This window comes from Pseudorasbora parva, chromosome 22, assembly GCF_024679245.1.
Source record: "Pseudorasbora parva isolate DD20220531a chromosome 22, ASM2467924v1, whole genome shotgun sequence".
Lineage (NCBI taxonomy): Eukaryota > Metazoa > Chordata > Actinopteri > Cypriniformes > Gobionidae > Pseudorasbora > Pseudorasbora parva.
Window position 1 is genome coordinate 25,653,084 of NC_090193.1, and position 27,126 is coordinate 25,680,209.

Sequence of the window (27,126 nt, forward strand, 5' to 3'; positions counted from 1 at the left end):
AAATTAAAGATACATAGTGTATGAATCTGTATATGTGGTGAAGGCAGAATTGAACAGGTCACACAAACCTTTCAAAAACATCTGTCAACAAGAATGTTCTTTGAATTATTAAACACATTTAAAGGTGAATCTAGTTTTAGAGGGAAATGAATAATGTGCATTGTAAAAATCTAAATAATTTGAATAATAATGTATCTAGAAATAGAAAACATAATAATATTCAGATCACTTTACTTAAACAGGTTGAAATGTGATGTTTGTCATTTTATCAAACTTTTTGTTTTAAGGTTGTCATAGAGGTTTTTGTTTCTTCTTCTTTTTTTAAACGTTGCTACCTAAACATGTATTATCACCTAGCCATCCTAGGTGTGTATGATTTTCTTCTTTCAGATAAACACAATCAGAGTTATTTTAATAAATAGCCTGGCTCTTCCAAGCTTTATACTGGCAGTGAATGCAGGGGCCCATGAGTTTAAAGCTCGATTTATTCGCTTCAGAAGGCCTTTACTAAGACTTTATTTTAAAGTCACTTTTCGCCACCTAGTGGCGTAATGATGTAATCAATGCAATCTTTATTTGAAGCGTCAAGTTACTTTCAAGATCTACTCTATTTTGATCACTACCTTGGGCATCATTGTTTCCGAGCTATAAACTTTTATCCCAGTAATTCTTCGATCATTTGAATTATTGTAACACAGAAATAATGTGCCCTGCCCAGCTGCCCTACTGTTGAAAATACCTCCTAAACGAGGACCCGCAATATGACGCTGCAACGTGCAGCAACTTTGGCCCATCACGAAAGTAAATTGCGCAACAAACCATAGAAATCCTATGGGAGAATAGGCCTACACACTGCATTTTTTTATTGCGTTATATTTTCGTGCTGATCTATCGCTTTCGAAAGCTATTGACTGCCCAGTCAGTGCCCAGCATGTATTCAGTCTAACGATGGGTTTCGTGAACAAATCTTTTGATCTGGTTCACTAAACCGCTCTGAACAATTCGCTCACGAGTCAACAGTTAAACTGACTACTACGTAAGAACATTGTGATTTGAATGACGGGGAGAAGTTACTTTGTAGTGGTTGCAACAAACATAATTAAATGTACAATTAACACATTCGAATCGCTGAATTGTCTTGAACCGGCTCTTTGAAATTAGCTGTTCAAAAGAGTCTATTCGGGGGAATGAGTCGGTCTTCTTCTTCTTCTTCTTCTTCTTCTTCTTCTTCTTCTTTCTTAGGCTTATTGGTCTAGCTCAGTAAGCGCGTGAAAAAAGTTTCTGGATAAGTGAGGGACGTACCATCGTGACATGGGGGGTATGGTTTTAAGTTACCATAAAAGTGCTTTCGTAAAACTCATAAAATAAAAAGACACGTCTCGAACCTTTTCAACGTCTTAAATAGACTTTGTTGCATTGCGAATTTCTTTAGAATCATATCTCTATCCTCTGAACAATGAACGAGAATCTACGTGCGATGCAGCACCTCTAGTTCGCGTGGTTTGGTAGCGTCCATTCTTCAGAGTCTCACTTACATCAATTTGGAATGCGGCGCTGGAGAAAGCGTGGATAAATAATATCCCATGCCATGATAATACATTGCGTAAACACTTAACGAATCTGCGTTGGTTTTCCTGTTATGACGACAAAAGGTATGGTAATATTTTCCTTAATCGATAATACCTATACATATAGCCTGAATTAGGACAGAGCAGATGAAAATTGAGCTTATCTGCCACTTCAACCAAAGTGTTGCAAGTAGCCTATTCAATTTGTTTTTAAGTGGCCTATTCAAATTTCTGCATATAAAGAAAAATAAACCCTGTATATTTACTTTTACGTAGTTCCAAAGCACTGCGAACTGAACGAAACTGAAGAATGTAACATTAGCCCGGCATTCTCAAATCCAGGCTCTATGTTGAAAGTATCACTGCTGTAACGTTAGTTCTTATCTTTCAATGTTTGTGATGTGTTATTTTATTCAGTGGTTAAGTGGTACGTTTAATTAAATGTAAAACAAAACAAAAATAGTTGCCAAACCTACATTCTGTAGTAAAAAGTTCTTTGCACTTTTCGACCTCTCTGATTTTAACTAACACAGAAACTCAAGTTTTAAATTCTACAAACTCGTGAAATTGAGTAGATATGACAGATGGGGGGGGGGGGGGTGTTAAACCTATGAAAACACTTTATACAGTGTGAACTTTGTTAGCATTTGTTGTGGTTGTTGTTAATATGGAAGTTTAGTATTGTATGGACAGTGTAGAGAAGTTGTAAAGCTTTGTTTGGATTCAGAGAAAAGGAACCTGCACTGGTGTTTTAGCTGCAGCGTGAGAATCACTTGCTTATATTGTTTCATTGTCTAAAGGTGGATATTATTTTACACACCATTCATTTATTCAGGTGGGAATACTCATTTTGTGTTGATGCTTATAAAGAAATCTGACCTTTCAGTTAATCTCAAAACAGATCAACAGAACTAAGTTTTTTTTTTAAGTTGATGCTCTGAAGTCTCATTCCATTATTGAGTTGTCTTTCTTAAAAAAGGAACAACATTCCTTGTGTAATGCTGTGGAATCCAGTGATCAGTGTGACTCAGAGCATCAAGGGTGATTTGAGTGGGCCGGCATCAGAGGGAGGTGTGTAGACCACTGAACGTGAATAGCCCTGGAATCTGTGGTTTTGTTGGTTCATAGCCAGGGTCGGCCAAACCGGAGCCAAGCAGCGTGTGTGTATTGTTTGCTGCCGACAGCTCCGTTTTAAGGCTCTCATTAGCACTCTGGATGTGGCCTAATACAATGACAGGCGCTCTAGTGATGTTTCTATTTCATAATCTGTTGATTTGTTGTGTTAATAACTTCCTTTCTCATATTTCCTTCTCATATTCCTTACCATTCATAATGTATTTTATGATGTCTTGCGTGATACAATTCAAAACAGTCAATCCAGAAAAGTGAGTCGCTTACGATCAACACAGTTTCCTTTCTAATTTACAAACTAATACATACAGCTTCCTGTTTAGTGTTAATCTATGGAGACATTCAGCATCATTCAACTCTTGCAAACCTGAAAAAATATATAATCTTTTATTAAACGGCATGACTTTTACAGTTGCATACGTAACATATCTATCTTTTGTCCTGTGCAGTGACATAAAGACTAAACAGGAACAGACTAAAGCCATATGTAACCATAACACACTGATTTCAAAGAAACACAGAACTTCCTCTCGGATAAAGAAAGAAGGATTAAAACAAATAAAAAGATATTGTTTTCATGAGTAACACAGACAAAGGAACATCCATGTAATGCTACTCTGCATATTTCCGTTTTGTGGCAGTTAAATTACAAAAGATAAAAAAAGAAATCCATTTACCGCCATTATAAAGCTTGGAAGAGCCAGTACATTTTTAAAGTAACTCTGATTGTATTCGTCTGGAAGAAGAAGAGGTGTCATATACACCTTAGATGACTTGAGGGTGAGTAAATCATAGGGCTGGGTATCGATTCAGATGTCACAATTCGATTCGATTTACAAGCCCTCAAATCGATTCGATTTCGATTCTCAATTCGATTTTCGATTCTTGATTCAACTCAAATGAATATAGATTTAATATAAATACTAGGTATTTATAAAAAAGAACAGTGAACATAAGTGGGTAATTAAAACAAATAAAGAGCCACAAACCTGTATATTAAACTTTTTATTTTAGGTAAGGTTACACTTGAGTACATTAAAACAGAACGCATCTCTATATTTCAAATCCATATTGTTAAATACAATTTTGATGCAACTTTATTCTAAAAAAAATATCTGAGAAGTATTTTATGGATGTTTTGATATATTTATTCTAAAACATAAAAAAGACCGTTTTTACAGTCTATGGTTAATTCCTGGGCACCAGTAGTTGCCCAGGAATTAACCATAACGAACAACAATACATTAACGTGCTGACTTCCCAGCAAGCAATTTTGCGTCTAAAAGACGTCTAATAACCGTCTAAACACACCCCAGACGTCTAGGCTAAATCAAGGCTAAACTTGGGCTGTCAGTGAAAATCTAATAGACGTCTAATCATAGCCCAAGATTAGACGGCTATTGAATGGCTACATCTATATGTCTAATAGACAGCAAATATGGGTCTAGGCTAAAACAAGGCTAAATTTGGGCTGTCAGTGAAAATCTAATAGACGTCTAATCATAGCCCAAAATTAGACGGCTACTGAATGGCTACATCTATATGTCTAATAGACAGCAAATATGGGTCTAGGCTAAAACAAGGCTAAATTTGGGCTGTCAGTGAAAATCTAATAGACGTCTAACCATAGCCCAAGGATAGACTAGTCATCAAATAGACGGCTAACACATGACTAATCTATACATTTAATAGACAATAAAATGGCTAAAGGATTCTTTTCACTCAAATATAACAGGTTCTAAAAAATAACAATCCATCCAAACACATTAAATATAAAGGTTTTATTTAGAAAAAGAACATTAACAACCTAGACAACTTAAGATAATACTAAAAGATCAAAACATAAAAATGACCAAATAAAATGTTAAAAATAAAATTAAAAATAAAATTAGGATAAGAAATATGGAATATTAACAACGTAATATAATAAAAATATATATATATATAAACTCTGTTGCCGCTGGGAAGTCGGTCATCATGGCATCTGCCAAATAAGAAACAAAACATTGCACAAGAAAAGCAATGTTGACATCATAATTGTTTACTTTATTTACAGTAATTGTGATGAAGTCATTCTCTTTTGCTTGGATGCGCACTAGAGCTGGGCAATAAAAGGTTAAGATACATGTATGTGACATGTTTAAAGATAGTCATCATTTACTCACCCTCAAGTTGTTCCAAACCTGTATGGGTTTCTTTCTTCTGTTGAACACACACAAAAATATATATTTTGAAGAATGTTGGTAACCAGATATTTGATGGTAGCCATTGACTTTCATTGTAGGAAAATGAATACAATGGAAGTCAGTGGGGCCCATAAAGCTTTTGATTACCCAGGTTCTTCAAAATATCTTTTGTCTTCAACAGCCAAAAAGAAACAACTTGAAGGCGAGTAAATGACAGAATTTAAATTTTTGGGTTTGAAGATATTTTAGCCATTATGTTGCATTAGAACAATGAGGAAGATGATTGGGAAAGCATTGAATGGTTTAAGGCCAAAGTACATTTCTGATCATCTGTCGCATTATGAACCATCCTCTCCGGTCATCTGGGACAGGTCTGCTTTCTGTCCCCCGAGTCAAAACTAAACATGGAGAAGCAGAATTCAGTTTTTATACAGAACATATCTTGAACAAACTCAAAGAAAACCTGCAGTCCTGTGGCAACTCTTCATTTTTTTAAAATCAGGGTTTACTGGTTGCCACTGCCTTTTATTAACTGGAAAGGAATAATGATACATTTCTTACACTGCACTTTAAGTTTTACTCTCCTGTTATCATGTTTTTTAATTATTATAGAACAATGTCTTCTTATATTGACTTTTTAAATTCCCCAATGTTGCTTTTATGTTTTATGTAAAGCACTTTTGGCTTGGTAAAATATGCAATTCAATTTTGCCTTGCCAATTCAAAGACTCATATTTTCATATAATGATCTAAAGAGTAAAAGGATATTTGTGGCTTTCATAACAAATTATTATAGGTTGCACGTTTCTTGTTTATCCCCTTGAAGGTGTACATGTAGCATGCTAACCACATGGCTTCATTCTACAATGTTACTAAGCTAAAATCTCACCGTTCATACACGATAACAAATAATGTATATAATGAGCATATGTCAAAACGAAAACACAGATACTTACAAGGCCAAATCATGTCCTTTAACGTTTACTGTTGCCCGTTGTTGTTCTCCGTTCTCCTCTTCTTGTGTAAAAAAAATTCACTCCAACCGACAGAATTGTTTTTCGCGATATCTGCCGTTGCCAGTAGTACAGGCGACAGTTGCCACCTAGCGGTTGAGAGTGGTAATTCTTTTTTTTTTTTTTTCTTCTTTTTTTCAAATATATCTAGCTTACGATTTTCTTTGACTGTCTTACATTTTAAGTGAATGTTATGCGGGACAGCAAAGCTAAAACTAATTCAAATGTTTACAAATGGGTGGGCTAAAAGCAGACTACACATAGCCCGTCCAATTCAGAGCTAAATCGTGGCTACAGATAGACCATGACATGAAATGACAGATCTTGCAGATATTATTGACAATGCGAACATGATGTAATATTAACCATATCATGTGCTACATTGCCAAAAACTACAATTAATCAGTTTTGTCTTTTGACTAAAAGTGGGCTACGAATAGCCGGTCTGTATAGGAGCTAAACCGTGGCTACACATAGCCTATGCACATATCATGTTAAAGAAATGATACCAAACACCTTGTAATCACTGATAACTTTGCTTACATGATGAAATATCATACATCTCACAAGTTGTTTGGACAAAAATTGGATGTAACCAAATTCAAGATTCTTTTGGCTAAAAGTGGGCTACTCATAGCCGGACTATATCAGGTCTATAGTTAACCTAGATGGTGAAATGACGGCTATTGCTTGCTGGGTTAAGTTGTGGACTAACTATTTTTTTAGGAAATCTGTTTATAATATAAGCTATTAGGGTTTGAATTATTGATCCTGCGCTGTATATGGACTATAATTTGAATATGTCTATAATGGCTAACGTACGTGCTTAAGTGACTGCTCAAGTGCAAGGCAAGCATTCGCGTGTATGTGATCTATTTTTATCGGTTGTGTGCTCGGCTGTGTGTGTGTTGTCACATAAAATGGTTCCGCAGATTTTTAGTATTACTACAGCATTTCACCTCAGCATTATAAAAGGTGACAATGCACCGGAGCTGCCATGTAAACACCGAATGGATGAATGATGTGCGCTTCTTGCTCCTTTGTAAGATCACACAAGGCAAATGGGTGACATCTAGTGGAGAAGACAAGTAATTAGATTTACGTTAATCTTATGTTCAATGTTAGCGGAAATAAAAATGGAAAAAAATCGATTTGTGGCCTTTGAGAATCGTTTCTGAATCGACCTGATTTAAAAAAAAAAGGGTTAATCGAAAAATCGATTTTTGAGTGTAATATCCCTTTAAGGTCAATAAACAGCATTTGTTGCATAATGTTGATTACCACAAGCATTAATTTCTACTCATCCCTAGTTTGTAAAACCAAAAATCAAGGTTAGAGTGAGGCACTTACAATGGAAGTGATTTTTTTTTTTTTTTTTTTTTTGCCAATTTAAAATCTTATAATTATATTTAAAAAACTCTTAAAATAAGCAATATTTTAGCTGGAAACTTATTTTTGTCACTTTTACATTCATTCTAGGGTGTTAAGCATGACATTGTCATTGTAAAATCGGAACTTTACACTGAAAAGGTTTGTAAGCCTTTTTTAGGCCTCATTCATTTCCATTGTAAGCGCCTCATTGTACAAGAAACGGAGGGACAAATCAAAGATTGTAATCAACATATTGCCAAGAGCTTTTGAAACCCGGAATATTCCTTTTATGAGATCTCCAAAGGTTTATTATTCTACCTAATTTGCTTACCATATTTAATGTGTGCTATGTCCCGGGTGAACTAGCCACAAACATATTCCACTAGTAGATCCCCAGTCATAGCAGAGTGAGTTAAGCCAGGGTCTGTGAGGTCTGTGAGGTCTGTTTCATCTGCCGCAGTTGTAATGAATATATGGAGGGAAGCTCCTCCTGGGGTTCACAGCCGGAGGGATTCGTGCTGCGCTGCAGTGCTGGTGGTACACTGCATGACACTTCAGTCCACATCAGAGAATCCATCTGTGCTTTGGCTCATTTGAAACCAATTTCCACTTTACCTCCTCTTTCTCCAAAAAGGGAGCCTCACGGCCACACAGCTACCAAATGCCAGGGTGCGGTGTTAGTGTTCACAGGCCTCAGAGATCTTTATTCCCTCTCGGTCTCACACACTTTAATTATGCAGTGTTTTTCTATGGATACTAGTTTGGAGTAATTACAAGTCCATAATTACTGACTGTGACCACAGAATGTATATTTAGGAGGACCTTCCTATTCCTATTAAGGCTAAATGTAACATATCCTCATACTGAGAGATAGAAATGTTTTTTTGTTTTTTTTTCAGTGTCACAAGATGGTTTGTGGAATGTTGTTTTGACAAAAGTCTTGCTTTGTTTACCCCTTAGTAGAGAGTTTTCTGTTCTTTTCTATCTATCTGGATTATCTAATTGGACTTTTGTTATATAATCTGTCTTCTTAAGTGTAACATCCTTTTTTTGTTCACACACTATGCATTAGATTGCTCAACTATATCACCTTCATTGTAATCTTGTTTTTTTTTTATGCTGATACTTTGTGCTAAATCATTTCTTAGGTGAACTAAAGGCATAATTAATTTGGTAACATCTAAATGTACCTGTTGAATAGAAGTCAAAAGTATTATTTAAAAATGTATGCATGCAGACATGGGCTGCGTCTAAAAACTGAAAAATGCTGCCTTCGGAGGATGCATTCCTAGGAAAGCTTCAAGGCATGTCCGAATCAAAAATTAGCTTCACCTCCATCTGATCGTTTTTTTAAGGTAGCATAGGTGTATCATTCGCTGTGTCACGGTTCGGTACGGTTCGGTATGTTTTAGATACAGCAAAAAGAAAAAATTGGCAGATAAATTACCTTTTTTTTAAAAAATTAAAATAAAATTTTGCATTGAACAATGATGGGGCTATAGCTACTTTACCCATCTTCTATGTAGTTACAGAAATAGACATTAGCTCTTTACATTAGCTCTCTCCACACTTTTTTCACACACTACTGCTTCTGTCATCCCCTTGGCCAAATGCTGACTTGTGTGACTCTCAAGGGGGCGTGTCTGAAGAACGTGGCTGTTCAGCTCCCATTCATCGGTAATGTAATGTGCCGTTACAGTCCAGCCATCTGTTGTCAGAGCAACCGCTGTTGCTTTGGCCAATTGGTTCTCTGTTTGTGCTTTTGTTTATTGGTGCAGAGCAGGAATTCCTGGCTGAAAGGGGCTCGTGAAGGAACATTGTAACGGGGCTCAATTACTTTAAGCATGTTGTTAAAACATGGGTACGGAAAAAATACGCACCGCATAGACTACGCACTGCAGACATATCCGCGGCTGTAAATGGACCACTCGCCGCGGTGATATCTTTTACCATTTGAATAAGTTGGAAATGTCTGTCTAAATGCTGTAGGGATAGTTTGTGGCTGTTTCTCCTTTTTATCGTCTTGTTGTCGGCGTAAATGAGTTGATTGACATGACATGAATTATTCCTGCTGCTGTACCATCAACTGCAACATACCGTTGTTGTTTTTTTATCCATCACTCTTGCCAACACCATCATAGCTTACAGAGAATTCAAAGTTCACCCAAACACCAGACCTGTTGGTTATTGGAGGATCTTCTATTTCTGGTCTGTTAAACGCAATAGCCATTTTGCCACGAGCATTCAGCGCGTAGCCTACTGATTAAGTGAGCACCTGACTAAGCAGCCTAAAACATATTTGGTGTTTTTTTTTTCTCTCCGGCGGTGTCAGGGTCATTGCCTGTTACGTCGTTTTGGTTATTGGGCTACCTTGTTGAACGCATAATTACATTTCACACACTTTTTTATTTTCCAAATCTAATTAATTAGTCCAAGAACCGTTCGGTACATAATGCGTACCGCGTACTGAACCGAGAGCCTCGTACCGAACAGTTCAATACGAATACGCGTATCGTTACACCCCTATTTGAAAGTTAAAGTTGGTGGCCAGTTTCAGTGTAAAATGGATATTTTTGATGAACGTTTTCCACTAGAAACTACTAGTAATTAAATATTTGCTTAATTTCACCAAACTTTCTCTATTTTTCTGTAGATCATTAAACTGTTCTACTGCCTCTGTCTGAAATCTGTTTAGTCAGATACCTTCTGCACAAACGCTGCCTGAAAAGTCATTGCCTGATAGAGCAGTGAAGCAACATGTTAGTTGCCTATGTTTTTGGACACAGCCATGGTCATCAGATAATCGGTCTGAGCATCAGAATGGGGAAGAAATGGGATTTATGTGGCTTTGAATGTGGCATGAGTGTTGGTGCCATACAGGCTGGTCTGAGTATTTCAGAAACTGCTGATCTATATACTGGGATTTTCGCGCACAACCATCTCTAGGGTTTACAGAGAAGGTACGAAAAAAAGAAAATAACCAGTGAGTGGCAGTTCTGTGGGAGAAAATTCCTTGTTGATCCCAGATGTCAGAGGATAATGGCCAGACTGGTTTAAATTCAAACTGATAAAAAGGCAACAGTAACTCAAATAACAACGTGTTACAACCGAGGTCTTCAGAAGTGCATCTCTGAACACGCAATGCATCAAACTTTGCTGCAGCAGAAGACCACACAAGGTGCCACTCCTTTTAGCTAAGAACAGGAAAGTGAGGTTACTATATGCACAGACTAACCAAATCTGGACAGTAGACGATTGGAAAAACAGGGTTTTGATGAGTCAGACGTTAGGGTCAGAATTTGGTGTAAACAAAATGAAAGCATGGATCCCTCCTGTCTTGTTTCAATGGTTCAGGCTGGTGGTGGTGGGGTAAGGGTGTGGGGGGTGTTTTCTTGGCACACTTTAGGTCTTTTAATACCAATTGAGCTTTGTCTAAACTCCACAGTCTGAGTATTGTTGTATTGTTGTAGCTGACCATATATCAGTGCCTTTATGACCACAGTGTACCCATCTTCTGATGGCTACTTCCAGCTGGATAACAAGCCTTGTCAAAACACTCAAATCATCTCAAACTGGTTGAACATGACAATGAGTTCACTATACAGTTAAATGACCTCAAAAGTCACCAGATCTAAATCCAATAGAGCCCTTTGGTATGTAGCCTATTGAAACAAGAGATTCACATCATAAATTTGCAGTCAACAAATCTGCAGCAACTGTGTGATAAACAGTGTTAATATGGACCAATAGCTCTGAAGAGTGTTCCCAGCACCTTGTTGAATCTATGCCATGGAAAATGAAGGCAGTTCTGAAAGCAACCCCCTAGTAATGTGTACCCAATACCGAAGTGGCCAGAGAGTGTATTTCCTTTTATATAATGGCAAAGGATTCAACATCATGCTTTTTCTAAATCTTCAATGTAAATCAGGTAAAATTTCACCTCATAGACATTATTCTACATACCCATTTTTGTTTCTAGCGTAGAAAGAACGAAAGTGAAGGTTAATATGCGACTGTCACAGTTCACTGGTGTTCCCAGCATGCCTGAGCTCCATGTCTGAATGGGCAGGATGGGGGAGATTCCCACAATAATAAAACTCTCCTGCTCCCATACATGCTAATCCGACATCCCAGGAAGAGGGGAGATATGAATCCAGGGGCTTCCATACAATATCAGTTCAACCTAGTAGACAGCTAATCCCATGGAAATCCAGTGGATGTAGCACTAAATAAACAATGAATATTCCATCACAACTGTCTTGAAAAGTATGTTAGTTTAGATTTGTAACCCGTCCCTGGCCTTGCAAACTACTGTTGCTACATAATGTCACATGCACTTTTGACATGACCCAAGAAACCCTTTTTACAGCGAAGAACTCCTACTAGGAAGTAACTCATAGCAGGTGGTGTTAGGGAAGCTTTAAAAAAAATCTATTATCCCCTAATATCTGTCATCCCAGTAGTTAGCAGATAAACAAGCACTAATTATCTGTTGTTGTTTTCTTAATCAGCATTTATGTATTTTGCTTAAATAAAAGCAGTTTTCAGAAAGTTCCCTAATATAATCAACTTGAGGTGTCTGAAATAAAACACTTAGAAATAGGAAAATAGGACCTACCGTATCTTGTAGCGGGGAAGTCCCTTTGGGGTTTATTCTGATATGAATAACATGATCCAGAAAACTCAATTACTTCCTACGAAACTAAAGTCTTGTAGCTAAATCTGGTCAGTTCAGAAGTCAGTGCTCAATTTAGTGTTTGTGGAGTCCAGCCCATGCTTTCAATAAGCAAAGGCAAGTAAGGATTCTGCCATCATGTTCTAAACCTATGACTTTCTTTCTAACATAAACATAATTCACACATCTAACATAATCTCAGAAAAGACTCCGAAAACATTATATATAATGAATCCAATCAACCTCCTTTTTAGGATACATTTATGGTCCTCTGTTTTTGAAGCTTAAAAATATATTGGTTTGATGTCAAGAAATACAAATAATAGACTTAGAGGAGAGTGCATACTCAGAAATTAAAGCAATGGACTAACTATGAAAGTAAGCGTTTCACAGTACATTTCTGAAAGTTTTGCTTATATATGGACCCTAAATGTTGCAATCCAATTCACATACTCAATTACATGTGTTAAGTGTATTCCAAAAAAATCTTCTGATTATTTGGGTGTATGTAAACCTATAGCAACTGATTAAAGTCATGTGACTATAAGCAATAATAAAGTAAAAAATAAAAAGAGCCAAAAGGAACCTTATTTTTTAAACTCCGAGGACCCCTGTACAGGGTCGGGAATGACATTGTCATGTATTTACTTTCCATTTTAAATGTCTGTGGAGGAGCTATGATGTCATATGTGGTACCATTTGAAAGCTTGGAGTCTCTTCTTTCTGGAGATATGCATCACTTTGGCATTTGTTTTACAAAAAGTAATGTATTTACACTAAATTACTCTGATGTCATTTCCACCTGGATTTGGCCTACCCAAATTGAAAAGCCTCTCATACACACATACAGTGGTCTAAGGTCAAAATGTTGGTGTCATTTTACACGAAACCCTTTAAAGTTAAATAAAACACTGCTAAAAGTGATAAAAAGTATATGTTGTGTAAGCTGTTATATACCCCCCAAAAATTAGGCGCTTTTTGATTTTTTTTATATAAATTAATTTTTGAAAGTGTGTAACTCAGGCCCTGTGTGCTCTAGGACCCTGCAGACACTTTGGGCTGCTTCCAGCATGTATTAATAATTTAATGACACTGTAATATTGCATTTATATCACTCTATATGGTGGTGGAATGGGGTAACAGGGTCGGGGGAGGGGCAAAAAGGGGGGTCATCCCTTCAGACACATTTGAGTAAATCTGGCATACAACATGACACAGACAAACTTATTTTTTCCACTATTTTCTGTAATTTAGTGGAAACAGCCCAAACTGTCTGCAGGTTCCTAGAGCACACAGGGCCTGAGTTACACACTTTCACAAATAAATTTATGGGGGGGGAAATCAAAAAGCGCCTACTTTTTGGGGGGGTTATTACAGCTTAGTCAACATATACTTGCATGGTTATCACTTTTAGCATTGTTTTATGTAACTTCAAAGGGTTTCCTGTAAAATGACACCAACATTTTGAACCTAGACCACTGTATGTGTGAATGGGAAGCTTTTCAATTTGGGTAGGCCAAATCCAGGCGGAAATCCCAAAAAATGGCCCTGAGTGTAAGAGGTTAGGTTATAATTATTTTTATTATAAAAAATAGTGCCCGGCCCATGGCTTTGAAATTTGTACATTACATTATTATACAGTACTCGAATTCGCAACGTGCCATCCCATCCCTAGTACTTAATTATAACGGGTAGCCAAATGTATTTGACAGAGTAATGGTTCAGACTAGTTGTGAAAACAGATACTGGTATGCCCCAGCAGTCGTGTTTCCTTGGTCATTTATTGGGTGATAGGATGCTATCATGTCTGGCAGCCGTGGTGGCTCCTATAGGCGTTTAACCGGCATTCTTGGAGAGCCAATATGAGGACAAGGATCCTGAGAGTATGCAAGCGATGCATGAGAGCAGCAGGTGTGGCGTCTCCCACAGTATTCAGGAGAAATGTTCCTCTGACATCTGTGTGTGGGTTGGTTTCCAACTGGTTCAGAATGTCAGAGTGGAATGATTATCTATACAATGCCTCACTGAGGACACTGTATGCATGACAACAGCATTTACATTACAGTACCTTTAAAAGAATGTCAGCAACAATTGAACAAGGTTTGCTTGCTTTGTTTGCTTGCTTGCTTGCTTGCTTGGTATTGTATCTTTGCAATAGTTTCTTTATTAGATTGGGGTAATGTAAATTCTCCCCAAAAATATTTCTGATTACAGTAAATTATCCTGTGTTAATTGTTCATGAATCCGTACAACAGGGTTCCTCAAGTCCAACAAGGGACAACTTCCCTGCAGAGTTTAGTTCCAACTGTATTCAAACACACCTGAACAAGCTAATCATTGTCTTCAGAGTTACTAGAAAACTGCAGATTAGTCTGAACTAAACCTGCAGGACAGCGGCCCTCCAGGGCCGGATTTATGGAACCCTGCCGTACGAATTCTTGTAGATAGGCTTTGGTTTGAGAATGGTGTCACCAGTAGAGGGCAGCAGGGTCTCATAAAAGCACATACCGTACCCAAAAAGTCTGAGAATAATAGCAACGATTGCAAATTATATTATCAGTATAGCAATTTGAGTTTCAAGTTAAACTAAAAAAATAATCTAAATGCATTTCAGAATGTCTGACTTTGATTTGAGAAGATGTGAACAGCATTTAAACGTCAAACAACTGACAAAAAAAGTTCACATGATCTCAGTCTCACATGTGCTTATTTGATTAGTGACCCAGAAATATTTTTTATGTATTTTATTTCTTAAACATTTCTTTGTTTGGAACTTTTGTTTGTTTCCAAGTTTGAAGGACATTTAAAAAATGGGTCTTGACCTACCTTGTTTAGACCTTTTATGATCTGATTTCTTCACTTGCTACATATGTACATGCTGATAACAGGGAGAGTTATTATATAGCCTCTACAAGAGGTGTGACGATGTGATATCACACTCACACACACACGCACATACGCACATAGGTATGTGGAAGACGCACCCAGGTTCATTTCACAGTACGGATTCTTACCGGTGCTCATTCAGAGTTAGAGTGCAGTGTGGAGTTAGACATTTTTATTTTGTTTACCATATGAACTTATGCTTTATCTGAGAGGAATCTGAGTTTTACAATATGTAAGTACTTTTATATGATATAAAGACTTACCATACAAGCTCAGGTAAATGCTTTTCAGCACAGTTCTCTTACATTCTATTTTTATTTTTAATGGTTTAAAGAATGTTCTCACACTTGTGATCTGTTAGTTAGTTTTTAATGTAAGTAATATTCAAGTAATATTTTCTTTTAAAAGCGCTTTACCTATTTGTTTGTTTTTCTAAACATGGGTTTGACCTATTTTTCTTTTACTAAGATTCACACTTTTTGTTATTGGTTCTTTTATATCAAGTATTGGATTATTAGGGTTAGGATTAGAATAAATTGACATGTTCTTGCAAGGTTATTTATTTATAGACACTTATGGGTACGGGGACCATCACAATAAAGTGTTAGCAGATATTAAAAAGTCAACTACTACTCTAATGAGAGTTTGTTGGCATGTAGGAGCAACATTACTTATAGTTAACAGAATTTCAAAAGAAGACCATCAAAATAAAGTGTTGATTCTCAATGTTATTGAACATTTAAAAATCAAAATATGAAAAAGAAAGTAAATAATACGTAGGCACAAAAAGTAGCCTGTTCCTAAATGTGGCAATGGGTTATTTAAAGATATTGGTTAGGATTTAATGTTTCATCTATTGCTGTTAGAACAGTTAACATGAATTAACATAAAATAATGACCATATTGACATTTATTTCTTTGTTCTTTCTCTATAAAGATTGTGATGTCATGAATGACAGATCGGTTACCATTAGTGACTTAGAGAGCGGGTCATCTGCAGTTTCAAAGTAATAAAAGAACAGCTGTAACACACTGTCACTGTAATCCGACAGCTGACTGATTCTAACATCTAACATCTTTTAATCATTGACTAACTGTGGATATATAGAACAGTCATCATGACGTAAAATAACATTTTGACATACTAACAGGATGCAGGTGAGACTCTTGTCAGAGTCATACACTGCAGAACATATGTGTCACAAGCTGGTAGTGGTCTGAACTTTGGCATCGTGATTTTAGACACGTTGGGAAATGCCATAAAGAATGTTATGTTGTTCTATAAGAAGGTTATAGTATAATATGTAGCTTTTAATTTCTTAAACAATCATGTAGGAAAATAGAAGTAGTTTCGCAACACTTATTGCCATTAAGAAGTGTATCAATTTATGTTCAAGTTCTTGTACTGACAAAACAAGAGTCGAGCATTCTGCAGTTTGAGCCTGATGCATCTTTACAATGACATTGTCATCCTGGAATATGGCCATGATGTTTCTTCCTACATAGTGGTTTTATAAGTGAAAAGCTACACTCCCCATCAATTTGGGTTAGAAGGGTTGCCAAACCTAAAACATGCTAGAAACATAATAATCACTGCAATATTTTTTTTTTTTGACTGGACAGTGTATATAAAAAATAAAATAAAAAATGTAATTGCATAACACTCATCATAGTCTTGTATACACATGTTAATTAGTCATTATCTTTTCCTGCTAAACAGAATGATGCTAGCAATACAAAATCATGGTATCAATTTCCAGAGAATGTGTAAACCAATGTTAGATGATTTGTATAAAAGCATCTGCCAAATGCATGTATGTAAGTAAAGTTCAAAAGTGTGTAGCTAATCACAACTACTTTTAACTTCTTTTAAGTAGTCTGAGAAACTGTTGTAGTGAATCATGGTTAATTAATTACAAGTCAGTGCAACGAGGCATATCAGCCCTCTTTATTAACTTCTTCTGTTGCGAGCATTCCAGTGTTGTAATCTAAGCCCAGCACATCCTTGTTCCTCCTGGAAAATGGACATTTTTCAGATACAGGAAGAAGAGTACTTACTTGAATGCCCTCTTAGTTAAAGCTCCCCCTAAGCTCCTGCTGACGGCGCATTGCCGAGAGGCATGGTTAGACTGTGATTTTTAGTGGCCCTGTGAAAACTATTGTTTGCCAGAACAGTCTCCTGGAATCCACTCTGACCCCTGTGGCTCTGGGTCAGGAGACCCATCACGTCTAAGGGGTTGAGTGGTTCCACGAGACTAGTTTTAGTTCACTTTGGTTTGAACAGCTAGGTCTCTGGAGAGGGTGCATGAGTGTGTTAAAAGTTATATTTGCTTTTTAGGAACTCGTGAAGTAAGAGAAAACCAAGACTTAAGTGAAGACCGCTTGACCAGCAGTCATGGAAGGCAAAGAGGAAATCAGTGATACTGACAGTGGGGTTATTCTGCATTCTGGTAGGTTCAGTCTCAGTTACACATTAGCTATACAATGAAATATTGTATGCTTTATGGTGTAGTATATGTAGTTGTGATGTTAAAGGGAAATTGTGACAATTCTGTTATTATTAACTCACCCTCATGTTATAGATCAATGAAAAGATTCAAACTGTGGGAAATTGGAATTGTTTTTTATTTATTTCTTCTTCCAAATGCATAACTTAAGGATTGTTATTACTTCTGTCACTTATAAAGAGGAGCATTGTAACGTAGTAGCGGTTGCATCGGAAGTAACCACCACACTATAGCAGGTTTTTAAAAAGCCTTTTTGAACTAGAACTACTCCTAAGAAATACTTTTTTCCTGTGCAGTTGAACGTTTTTCTTTTTTGTCATTGTTCAGTTATGTCTTTGTGTTCTGTCACATGATTGATTGAAAAAATGTATGTTAAAGAATTCAGTAGATAAGCTCTCTAGACATGCCAGAGGCGTTTGCCTGCATTCACCGGATACAGAAGAAATACATTCTTTGTTGTCAATCATAAGCCGTTTTTTCAGTGACTCATAACCTTAATTTTCATTTTTGATCATATCACAGTTTTTGGTTCCTGAAAGTTTACATCAGCTTCTGAGACGTGCACACGAGCAGAATTTGAATATAACTTGCTATCATTAGGTTTTTTGGACTGTACTATACTGTATATATATAGAGAGAGAGAGAGAAAGAGAGAGAGAGAGAGAGAGAGAGAGAGAGAGAGAGAGAGAGAGAGAGAGAGAGAGAGAATATGATTGGCAGCACAAATTCTTCATCTAATTGCTGATTTCTGTTGTTATTTTGAAGCTGCTCCTCATCAGGGTGTGTTTATGTGTTGTAGGGCCCGACAGCCCCACCACAGTGATGAAGGATGTAAAAACTCATACTCGGGTCATGAAACTGAAGCAGCAAGCTCTGGAGGACAGGCTGAAGATGTGCTTACAGGAGCTCAAGAAACTCTGCATCAGAGAGGCCGTAAGTCACAATTTACACTCATAAACACACTTGGACCCACCAAAACACTACTAAAGAGAGATAAGGAAGTTTTCACATTGGATTTAGGAAATTAGAGGAGAAATTTGTTTTTTAAAGTTTGGGTGTGCTTCTAAAACAAACTAAAAATCTTCCTAGCGACAATCCAAAACATTCTCACCTCGCTAAAGAACATGACAGGATATTTAAAACATAATATGTCATATAAATATGGCATTTAATTAGTGAACAAGTCACCAAAGTTTATCATCTTCAGACCCAGAGGCTTTCTGGTGTATTAGCCTTCTTGATAAGATGTTAAGTCACAAAAATACCTCATTGTTTCCTGTTGGAGTCACTTGCTGGGACTTGTCTAGGTGCTCTTCAATGTCTGATGACACCTTTATGTCACAATAAGTCTGAAGTCACGCCAGTGTGTGTATCATCCGTTTTTGAAGGGCTTCACCTCTATTGTGGCTCTTTAAAGAGCTGTGGGCTTGTGGGTTTTGTCTCAAAGAGAATTGTATCTAAACGTATGCTGGCATGGATTTGGAGAAGATAAATGGCTGGTTTAGTTTGGCAGGTAGGACTCTTGGTAAGGCTTAGGATAGAGCCAAATATTTCAACAACAGTCTTGCATAATGTAGCTGATGAACTTGTCCCAACTCGCTGAAAAGTTTCACACTGGAGAAACTGGAATTCTGGTTAAAGGCTTGCTCTTTATAACTTGCTAATGACTTTAAAACAAAACCTAATTAAGCATAATTAATGTAATTATGTGCATTGACAAATTACAGATCTGCTTGACTGCTCCGATAAAATTTAAATACCAGTCATCAGTTGAAGGGATACACAATATATCAGTACTATTGACTGATATTAATGATTTTATTGTGTATTTTTTCTTCCTCTATTTTTATTTCTACATTTGCCATCATTAAAAGCACTAATAATTGGAATACTACTGTTAAATGTAATCTTCAGCTAATTTAATTTATATACATTTTTCATACAGTGCGATATAATGTTGTGATGCCTAAATATATATTTTTTATTGTTTTAGTTCATATTTAGACAAAATAGTATAGAATATTAATATCTGCCATTTACTGGGTGTAAAATAAAAGCAGCTATCAGCTGGAATGTTAATATTGGTGCATTCTTAATCAATTCCCTCTTCTCTTTCAGGAGCTCACAGGACATTTGTCCTCAGACTATCCCCTGTTACCTGGAGAGAAGCCGCCTCAAATTCGCAGGCGCATCGGAGCTTCTTTTAAGTTAGATGGGCAAAGCTTCCTACATAGAACTGAGGTAAAGACACTTCATTTAATCTTTATTCACAGAAATAATATCGATCTGGATAACATTTGATTGTTTCCAAGTCATTAGACATACTCTAAAGGGCCAGTATTGTTCCTATAAACAAGTGTTAATCATGACAAACAGGACTCTGAGCTGAGCTCTGTGGAAGCTGATCTGGCTCTTCAGCAGCAGATATACATGGCGGCCCAGAGGCTGTGCCAGGAGGAACATCTTAGCAAGGCCGTGAAGAGGAGTCGTCTACAGCAGTACCAGCGGGAGGAAAGGAAACTCAAAGATCTTCAGGAAGCCGTGTTCAGGTTGCGACTGGAACATGGCCGATCCTCACCACGCCCTGGCATGATAGCACAGAGAGGTAAGGGATTTATATTGAGCTCTTTTTTTAAGCTTTTTTCAGTTTTGTTTTCATTGTGTAATGTGCTTGATTTATCAAAGATTTTCTTGTTCTTATATTTATCTGTGTTTTGTATCAAGGTGCTTCAGATGATAGCTCATTGTCAGACTCAGCTGTGCTTGATGAGGGTAAGTGATTTTTTTTTTTTTTTTTTTCAGAAATGTCAGTATGTATATACTATCAAAAATTGTAAAAACTGTATTATATTATTAATTTTAAAAAATAGTATTTAATTTGTATATGTAAATAAAATTTTATCAAAATGAAATATTATATACAATATTTTATAAATGTAAAATATATATATTTATTTACATATAATATATACATATATATGTGTACAAATTTTATATATATTTTATATTTTTAGTGCTGTCAAATTATTAATCTCGATTAATCGCATCCAAAATAAAAGTTTGTATTTACATAATATATGCTTATGTACTGTGTATAATTATTATAAATACACACATATGCATGTAATTAAACGTTTTTTCATGTTCATATATTTATTTATATATAATACAATTTATATAAATATATATACATGCAAATATTTCCTAAATGTATACATGTATATGCTGTATTCAAATTACTTAATTATTATACTTAGTACACTCATATATTATGCAAACAAACTTTAATTTGGATGAGATTAATGGTTTGACAGCTGTATATTTAATACATTATTATTTAAAAAAATAAATGTTTCTCCATGGTATTAGTCATTTACCCATGTACCTCCCATCCATGTTTCAGAGGAACTGTCTTCCCAGCTTTCTTCAGAGCCTCCCGCTCGTGCTGTAGATTTACACCCTCCACATATAACCATCTCTCATCCCGCTCCTCATACACCTGTAGGCCCCTCCTACCGGCCCCTCGGGGCCATGTCCTGTCAGACCCCCCCACAATCCCTGGAGGATTTGCACACATGCCAGAGTCCAATCTTAGAGCATGACCCTGCCCCCATTCAAAACTCTCCCTGGGAAGAGACTAGTTTGGACCAGCCCTATCAGAAAAAGAAAAGATCTCACTCTAGTAGCATCAAATCCAGGTATGTCTATATTGTTTATTCTTTGAATATTTTACAGGGAAAAGCAAGAATTAGATTTAAAAAGCATTTGATCCATGACCTTTGTAAAGCGGTTTTGTCTCACCTAGTCATTAAGACACAACATAGTAATTTTTGGGATGGGTAGGACCACACCTAATCTCAAAGTTGATTTATGGAAGACTTGTATTGTTGTCAGTAGAACACTCATAGTGAAACTACAGCTGTACGGTTTTGTCTTTGTCGTTGTAATTGTAAAAGTAACTGTTGTTGTTTTTCCATGCATCAGTAGTCCTGCTGTTACCCCCACGTTGCCTCCTCTGGAGGTTTGTCTTGTGGAGGCGGGGATACCACTGCAAATACCCACCCATGCTGCCCTGAAATACACACATTCCTGCAGTGCACCCTCCACTCCAGAGATGCACCTGCGCAGGAGACAATCCCTTGGGTCTGCTTGCTATTTACTCCCAAATCTCTTATATAAACTACCCTTCAAAAGTTTGGGGGCGGTACAGTTTTTAATTGTTTTTTACACTCACCAAAGCTGCATTTATGTAATCAAAAATAAACGGTAATATTGTGAATACAATACATTTAAAATAACTTTATAAAATAAAACTTTATAAAAATAATATTTTTTTCTATTTTAATATATTTTCAAAGGTAATTCACTACTGTGATGGCAAAGCTGAATTTTAAACATCATTACTCCAGTCTTCAGTCACATGACCCTTCAGAAATCATAATACTGATTTGCTGCTTAAGAAACATTTCTTGTTATGACCCCAAACTTTGGAGCAGTACACCTCAGATCACTCATTTTATGGATATAATGGCCATCTCAAATCTTGACAAATCTATTCTTTTCATTTGAACAGATTTCCCAACACTGAACCTAATCCTTATGATCCTGAGCGGGAACGTGGACGCTCAAGGGGCCCCAGGAGACGGCTGACAGACTTTGTGATGTCACCATCAGAATACTCCCCCATAAGATTGAATGTCGGAAACCCTGTGTACTACTCTAGTTCTGAGGACAGCAACTCTGAGCACTCAGTGCAGTCCTACGCCAGCTCGCCCTGCCAGGAGCACCCTGGGGAACTTCCGTGGCCCTACCAACTTCAATATGGATATCACTATTCCAGCCTCGCCGATACCCATGTACCACAAAGATGCTCCCCTACCCACTTCTATAAGAGCCCTCAGTACCAGTCCTCGCCTAGTTTTTCCAGAGGGTACGTGGAGGACGGATGGGGTCAGCCCTTAGAAATGGACAGCGGAAGGTCGTACATAAGCCACCAGGCCCCTTCCCCTGTTTATTCTTCTAATGGTCACTATGATTACTGCTACACTGAGGCTTTGCCTTCCCAGCAACGAAGTTGTAGGGTGTTACCCACCCACGTGAAACTGTCACGGGCCCCTTCGCTAAGAGAGTATTCTCATCACCCTAGCAGGGGTCTGCCACGGCAGGTGGTGTCAGAGGAACTCAAATCATGGCATCAGCGCAACCAGTTAAGACCGCCTCGTCCTCATTCGCTGGATCGGAACAGGCAGGGTGCACTCCGCATCCGAAATGCACCTGGGCAAGAGTCCCCGCTTTCACTTTCCCAGCAGTACAGTTTCCAGGAACAACAGGTAAATAGTCATTCCTCGCAGTCACTCAGAATAAATGGGCGTAAAATGTATTGACCTGCAAAGAGAAAGGAAAACAATCTCCAAATATGTAACTATCTTTTTATGAAGTCGAATACTGCTATATCACATTGCCATCGTGTATCAATCTGTTGGGAGAGGAATTTCCAGAAAAGGCAGATCAGTTACGCACTGCCCAGGCTTGTCTGTGGAACTGGGAAAGGTTCTCTTGATGCTCTGATGCGTCAATGTGAGATCATTACTGGATCTAGGTGTGGTGTTCAGCTGTGAAAGAGCTTTTGATTGGAATTAGTTTAGGGAATGGCACAATAGCAAACCGCACACAAATCAAAATTGTCGTTTTCTTGTTTATGATTGCCCACAGACATTAGAATACTATGCCATAAATCAGCACACACACGACATAAATCAGCACACAGCACAAAAGGATTTTTGTTTTTGAAAAATGTATCTTATGCTCACCACGGCTGCATTTATATGATAAAAAAGTGATAATGTGAAATATTATACAATTTAAAATAACTGTTCTCTATTTAAAAAAAAATTAAAGTATAATTTAACCAAATGCATAAATGTGATGCAAAGCTGAATTTTCAGCAGTCATTACTCCAGTATTCAGTGTCACATGATCCTTTAGAAATCATTCTAATATGCTGACATTTCTTACTATTATCAGTGTTGAAAACAGTTGTGCTGCTTAATATTTTTGTTGAAACCGTGATTTTTTTCAGGGATACTTTAATGGGTAGAAATTGTCTTTGATGTAGAACTGTTATGTAACATTATAAATGTCTTTACTGTCTTTTGATCAGTTGAATGCATCCTCCTCACTGAATAAAGCTATTAATTTCTTCTATAAAAAAAGTATTTTAACTATAGTGCATGTGCGTATGAGTGACTGTTTTCTCGCTTATTTAAAGAACAGTCTGATACCGCTCCATTTTGAATATGACATATATTAATAAATAAAACATTGCATGTCGACAAAAAAAAAAATCACCTTATGTTTTATGATGCTAATAGACTATTCACAGTCAAAATTAAATTTTAAACCATTGTTGGAAAGATTATTAAAAATACAAATACTCATTTCAAATGAATGACGGCATGGATGACTTCAGATTTCCTGTGTAATTAAAAAACGTGTTAAGAAAAAAATGTGATGCTTCTGTCACACAAGGAAGTAAAATCTATTGGTAGGTAACTTCACTCTCTCCTCTCAAATGGGTAGTCCATCAGGTTTCCCACAAACATGGATAAACTGGAAATATCAGGGAATTTTGAATTTGTACTTTCCAGGACATGCCATGGGAGTTAACAGTTTAACAGTTAAATTTGAAGCCCAAAAAGTGTATCCATCCATTATAAAAGTAATAAACTCTGATTAATAAGGGCCTTCTGAAGTGATTTGATGGGTTTATGTAAGAATAATAACCATATTTAAAACTTTATAAAGTAAAATATATAGCTTCTGACAGATTGCCTTCCATATTCAACACAGAAAGTGTAACGCCTCTCACAGTTCAAAACGCTTATGAGCGACATCGTCGTACCAGTTACGCTTTTTCCGTAAGTTGAATACAGATGGCGGTCCGTTGGGAGCTAGATAATTTACTTTGTAACGTGTTAAATATGGATATTTTTCGTACAAAAACCCAACGATTTTCATTCCACTCAAAGCTTTTTCCCATTCCCTACGGTCATGAACTTTCCCTTTAACACAACAATCTAGTGGGAAAACATGCAGTCAAGGCTGTTCTCATGTTTATTTCCATTCAAGCTTATGGTACCTAAAGTGTGTGAACTTGATATGTAGGTGAGCATTCCATTCCTCAGGGACAAAAGCTTGATTGGATGGAAGGAAACACTGATAGTGGCCCAGCCCATTAGCTCCTTTATTTGTGTCAGATAAGCTATTTGGCCAATGCACCTCAATTCCAACTTTAGTATCCCCTCAAGCAACATTTTAATAGCTGGCATGTTTCTAGCTGGAAAAAATAGGTGTCTTTGTTAGCTTGTTTTTCTCCCCCCAATTGCTAAGCATTGAAATTGATCTTACATAAATATGGCAGTAATACACCAGTACACCTTGAGGATGCTGTGGTGTCACTCATCAAACCACAGTCCATTGTTAAGGATAATTCCCAAAGACATAATAATGTTCACTCTAATCCATTACTAATTGAAGTACTTGTGAAGAGAAGTTCTCTATTACCATAAAAAGTCACAAAGATACTGAACTTTGAATTTGAAAAGACTTATTATACTAAAAAAGCATAAAATTAAATAAAAAATAAGAACTGTATAGGCTTAGCAATATGAAAATAACATGACATATTGAATAGTTAAGGATTTATCATACATACATAACAGAATTTTAAATATTTTTTTAATAAAGCCAGGTATGGCAACCCATACTTGGAATTGTCTGTATTCAACCGATCTAAGTTAATGCACACACATTAGTGAACATGTACACACTGAAAACCGTGAACACATACCTGGGGAGCAATTGGGGCTTAGATGCCTTGCTCTATTGAGAATCAAACCTGTCTGATTCTCTAACCATTAAGCCATGATTGTCCCTAAATCATTGTATTAGACCTATTTACAAGTGAAAGGTTTTGTTTTGCTATCAGAACCATGAAACATTTTTTTTTTAAAATTCCCTCCCAACTGATGTCTGAAAGTCATTTTTGAGTTGCAACACACCATGTGTGAACCACCGATTTAAATCAATCCCAAACACTAACTGTTTTTCAAACAAGAATGTGGGTGCCAGTGTTATTTTGGTGGGAGTTGGGTAATTTACACTACAGTGAAAAAAGTGCAATCAGAGACCTGGAGAATGTAGGGCACATGCACCAACAAGTCAGGGGAAAAAATTATTGAAAATTCCCTGTTGAATAAATTTAAGTTGTAAAACTAAGGCCTTCAAGACACAAGTAAAACGAGGAACCTTAGGTTGTGCAATGACACATATTCACTCTTTTTGGAATTTACCAGAAACCACAGGAATCCAAAACCACACACTTTCAGATGCATGGTGGTTCATTTAGTCATTGGTCTTGGATCGTCCTTTTGAAGTTATATAGATCGTTTGTGGGAGTATTAGCACTGCCTGAGACACACATTTGCTAAATTCCTGTATCATGTCATGCAATGATTTACAGAGTCAAATGCAGAGGCAGCTGGAGTTGTCCTTTAAATATCTTGTTATCCAAGGGACATTGATAATAATAATACACTTTTTGCTTTAACACACTAAAATATTGGGATAGAATGGAACAAAATTCTGCACATTCAATCTTAAACATTTCATAATGGCCTTATTCAAGAAAACACAATGTACTCCAGCTGTTGTTTAACTCAGGCCAGATTTCTGACACACCTTCAGTCAACACTACAGAACTGCTGATTGTGCAGTTACACCCTAGTTTCATTTACTATTAAGACTACATGCAGTCAAGGGTTACTAGAATGTTAAACCAATGCAAACAGATTTCCCTATGGACTGACCTCTTTTCTTTTTTTCTTTTGCTCCTCTAGGTATCCCAGAAACGGTTCAATCTGAGGACTCCAGATAGGTTGTACGAGGATGACTCTGAGGTTGCCAGCCAGGTGTGAAACCATTTTCACCCTTCTGACAAGAGTCATATTTATTAAATAATTTATTAAGATGATGGATTAAAGTATAGACTTTTTTTTAAAACATTGATTAAAACACACACACATGGAGGTATGTCTAGAAATGCACCACTTTCTATGAAATGACTTGTCTCAAAATATATGACAATTACTTTTACTGTGAAAGACCATTTTAAAAAAGAATTATAGAATTTGTTTTATAGAATAACATACTTGTGGATTTTTTTGTACAAATAAATAAAATCTAATTTGTTACTAAGTGTATTTTTATGTTTCTTGGTTAGTGTATGCTACTAAGATTAATAAAGTTTGTGATTTAAAAATGATTATGTTTGTACATGATGCAATCAATCTTCGTTCTGATTAAATAATTAGGCCTACTGTTTGGTATGTTAGTCTTTTGTAAAAGTTGCTGTAAAAGCAAATGTACACTTTCAGGTTGGTAAATGCTGATTAATAAAACATCTTTGCAATGTAAACAACCTCAGCATGATTTGGTGACAGGATCACAGTTAAATTCTTTAAAAAAAACATGAAACTAGAGGGCAAACAACGTACAACGTACTTAAAAAGGCAACCATTACATTTGATATATTTTTTGCCTATAGTGTAATTTCTTAAATATTGCAAGGAAATTATGAAAATATCCGTTTAAATATCGGAGGAAAAATCGAATTTAGACTGTCTGTAGCATAGACCGTAGTAGTAGAGCACACGGACATATCTATGCATACGGGCGGCTACTGTCACGTGGCAGCTGTTACTTTTCTCACCGCTTTTTGGGATTAGCCCA

General features: G+C 36.6%; 1 protein-coding gene across 3 annotated transcripts; it reads left to right on the forward strand.

Moving 5' to 3' along the window:
* Positions 1-1,521: 1,521 nt before the first annotated feature.
* On the forward strand, positions 1,522-26,659 carry inavab (innate immunity activator b). Of its 3 annotated transcripts, none has more exons than XM_067431944.1 (10): positions 1,522-1,652; positions 17,169-17,280; positions 18,137-18,270; positions 19,456-19,578; positions 19,714-19,942; positions 20,062-20,109; positions 20,741-21,035; positions 21,322-21,480; positions 21,911-22,667; positions 26,235-26,659. In XM_067431944.1, exons 2-10 carry the CDS (start codon positions 17,226-17,228, stop codon positions 26,310-26,312), a joined length of 1,878 nt encoding a protein of 625 aa, XP_067288045.1. In that variant the 5' UTR covers positions 1,522-1,652; positions 17,169-17,225; the 3' UTR covers positions 26,313-26,659. The 3 variants fall into 3 exon arrangements, with proteins under 3 accessions (XP_067288045.1, XP_067288044.1, XP_067288046.1); XM_067431943.1 differs by lacking the exon at positions 1,522-1,652 and adding an exon at positions 14,924-15,062; XM_067431945.1 differs by lacking the exon at positions 1,522-1,652 and adding an exon at positions 14,924-15,062 and having other exon boundaries at positions 21,325-21,480.
* Positions 26,660-27,126: the final 467 nt, after the last annotated feature.

What these genes read in the sequence shown, in the direction of transcription:
- inavab (XM_067431944.1), top strand. Translation starts at nt 17,226, where the DNA reads ATGGAAGGCAAAGAGGAAATCAGTGATACTGACAGTGGGGTTATTCTG. An exon ending in AACTCTGCATCAGAGAGGCC is followed by an intron (nt 18,271 to 19,455) that starts GTAAGTCACAAT and finishes CTTCTCTTTCAG; the next exon opens with GAGCTCACAGGACATTTGTC. An exon ending in GCTTCCTACATAGAACTGAG is followed by an intron (nt 19,579 to 19,713) that starts GTAAAGACACTT and finishes CATGACAAACAG; the next exon opens with GACTCTGAGCTGAGCTCTGT.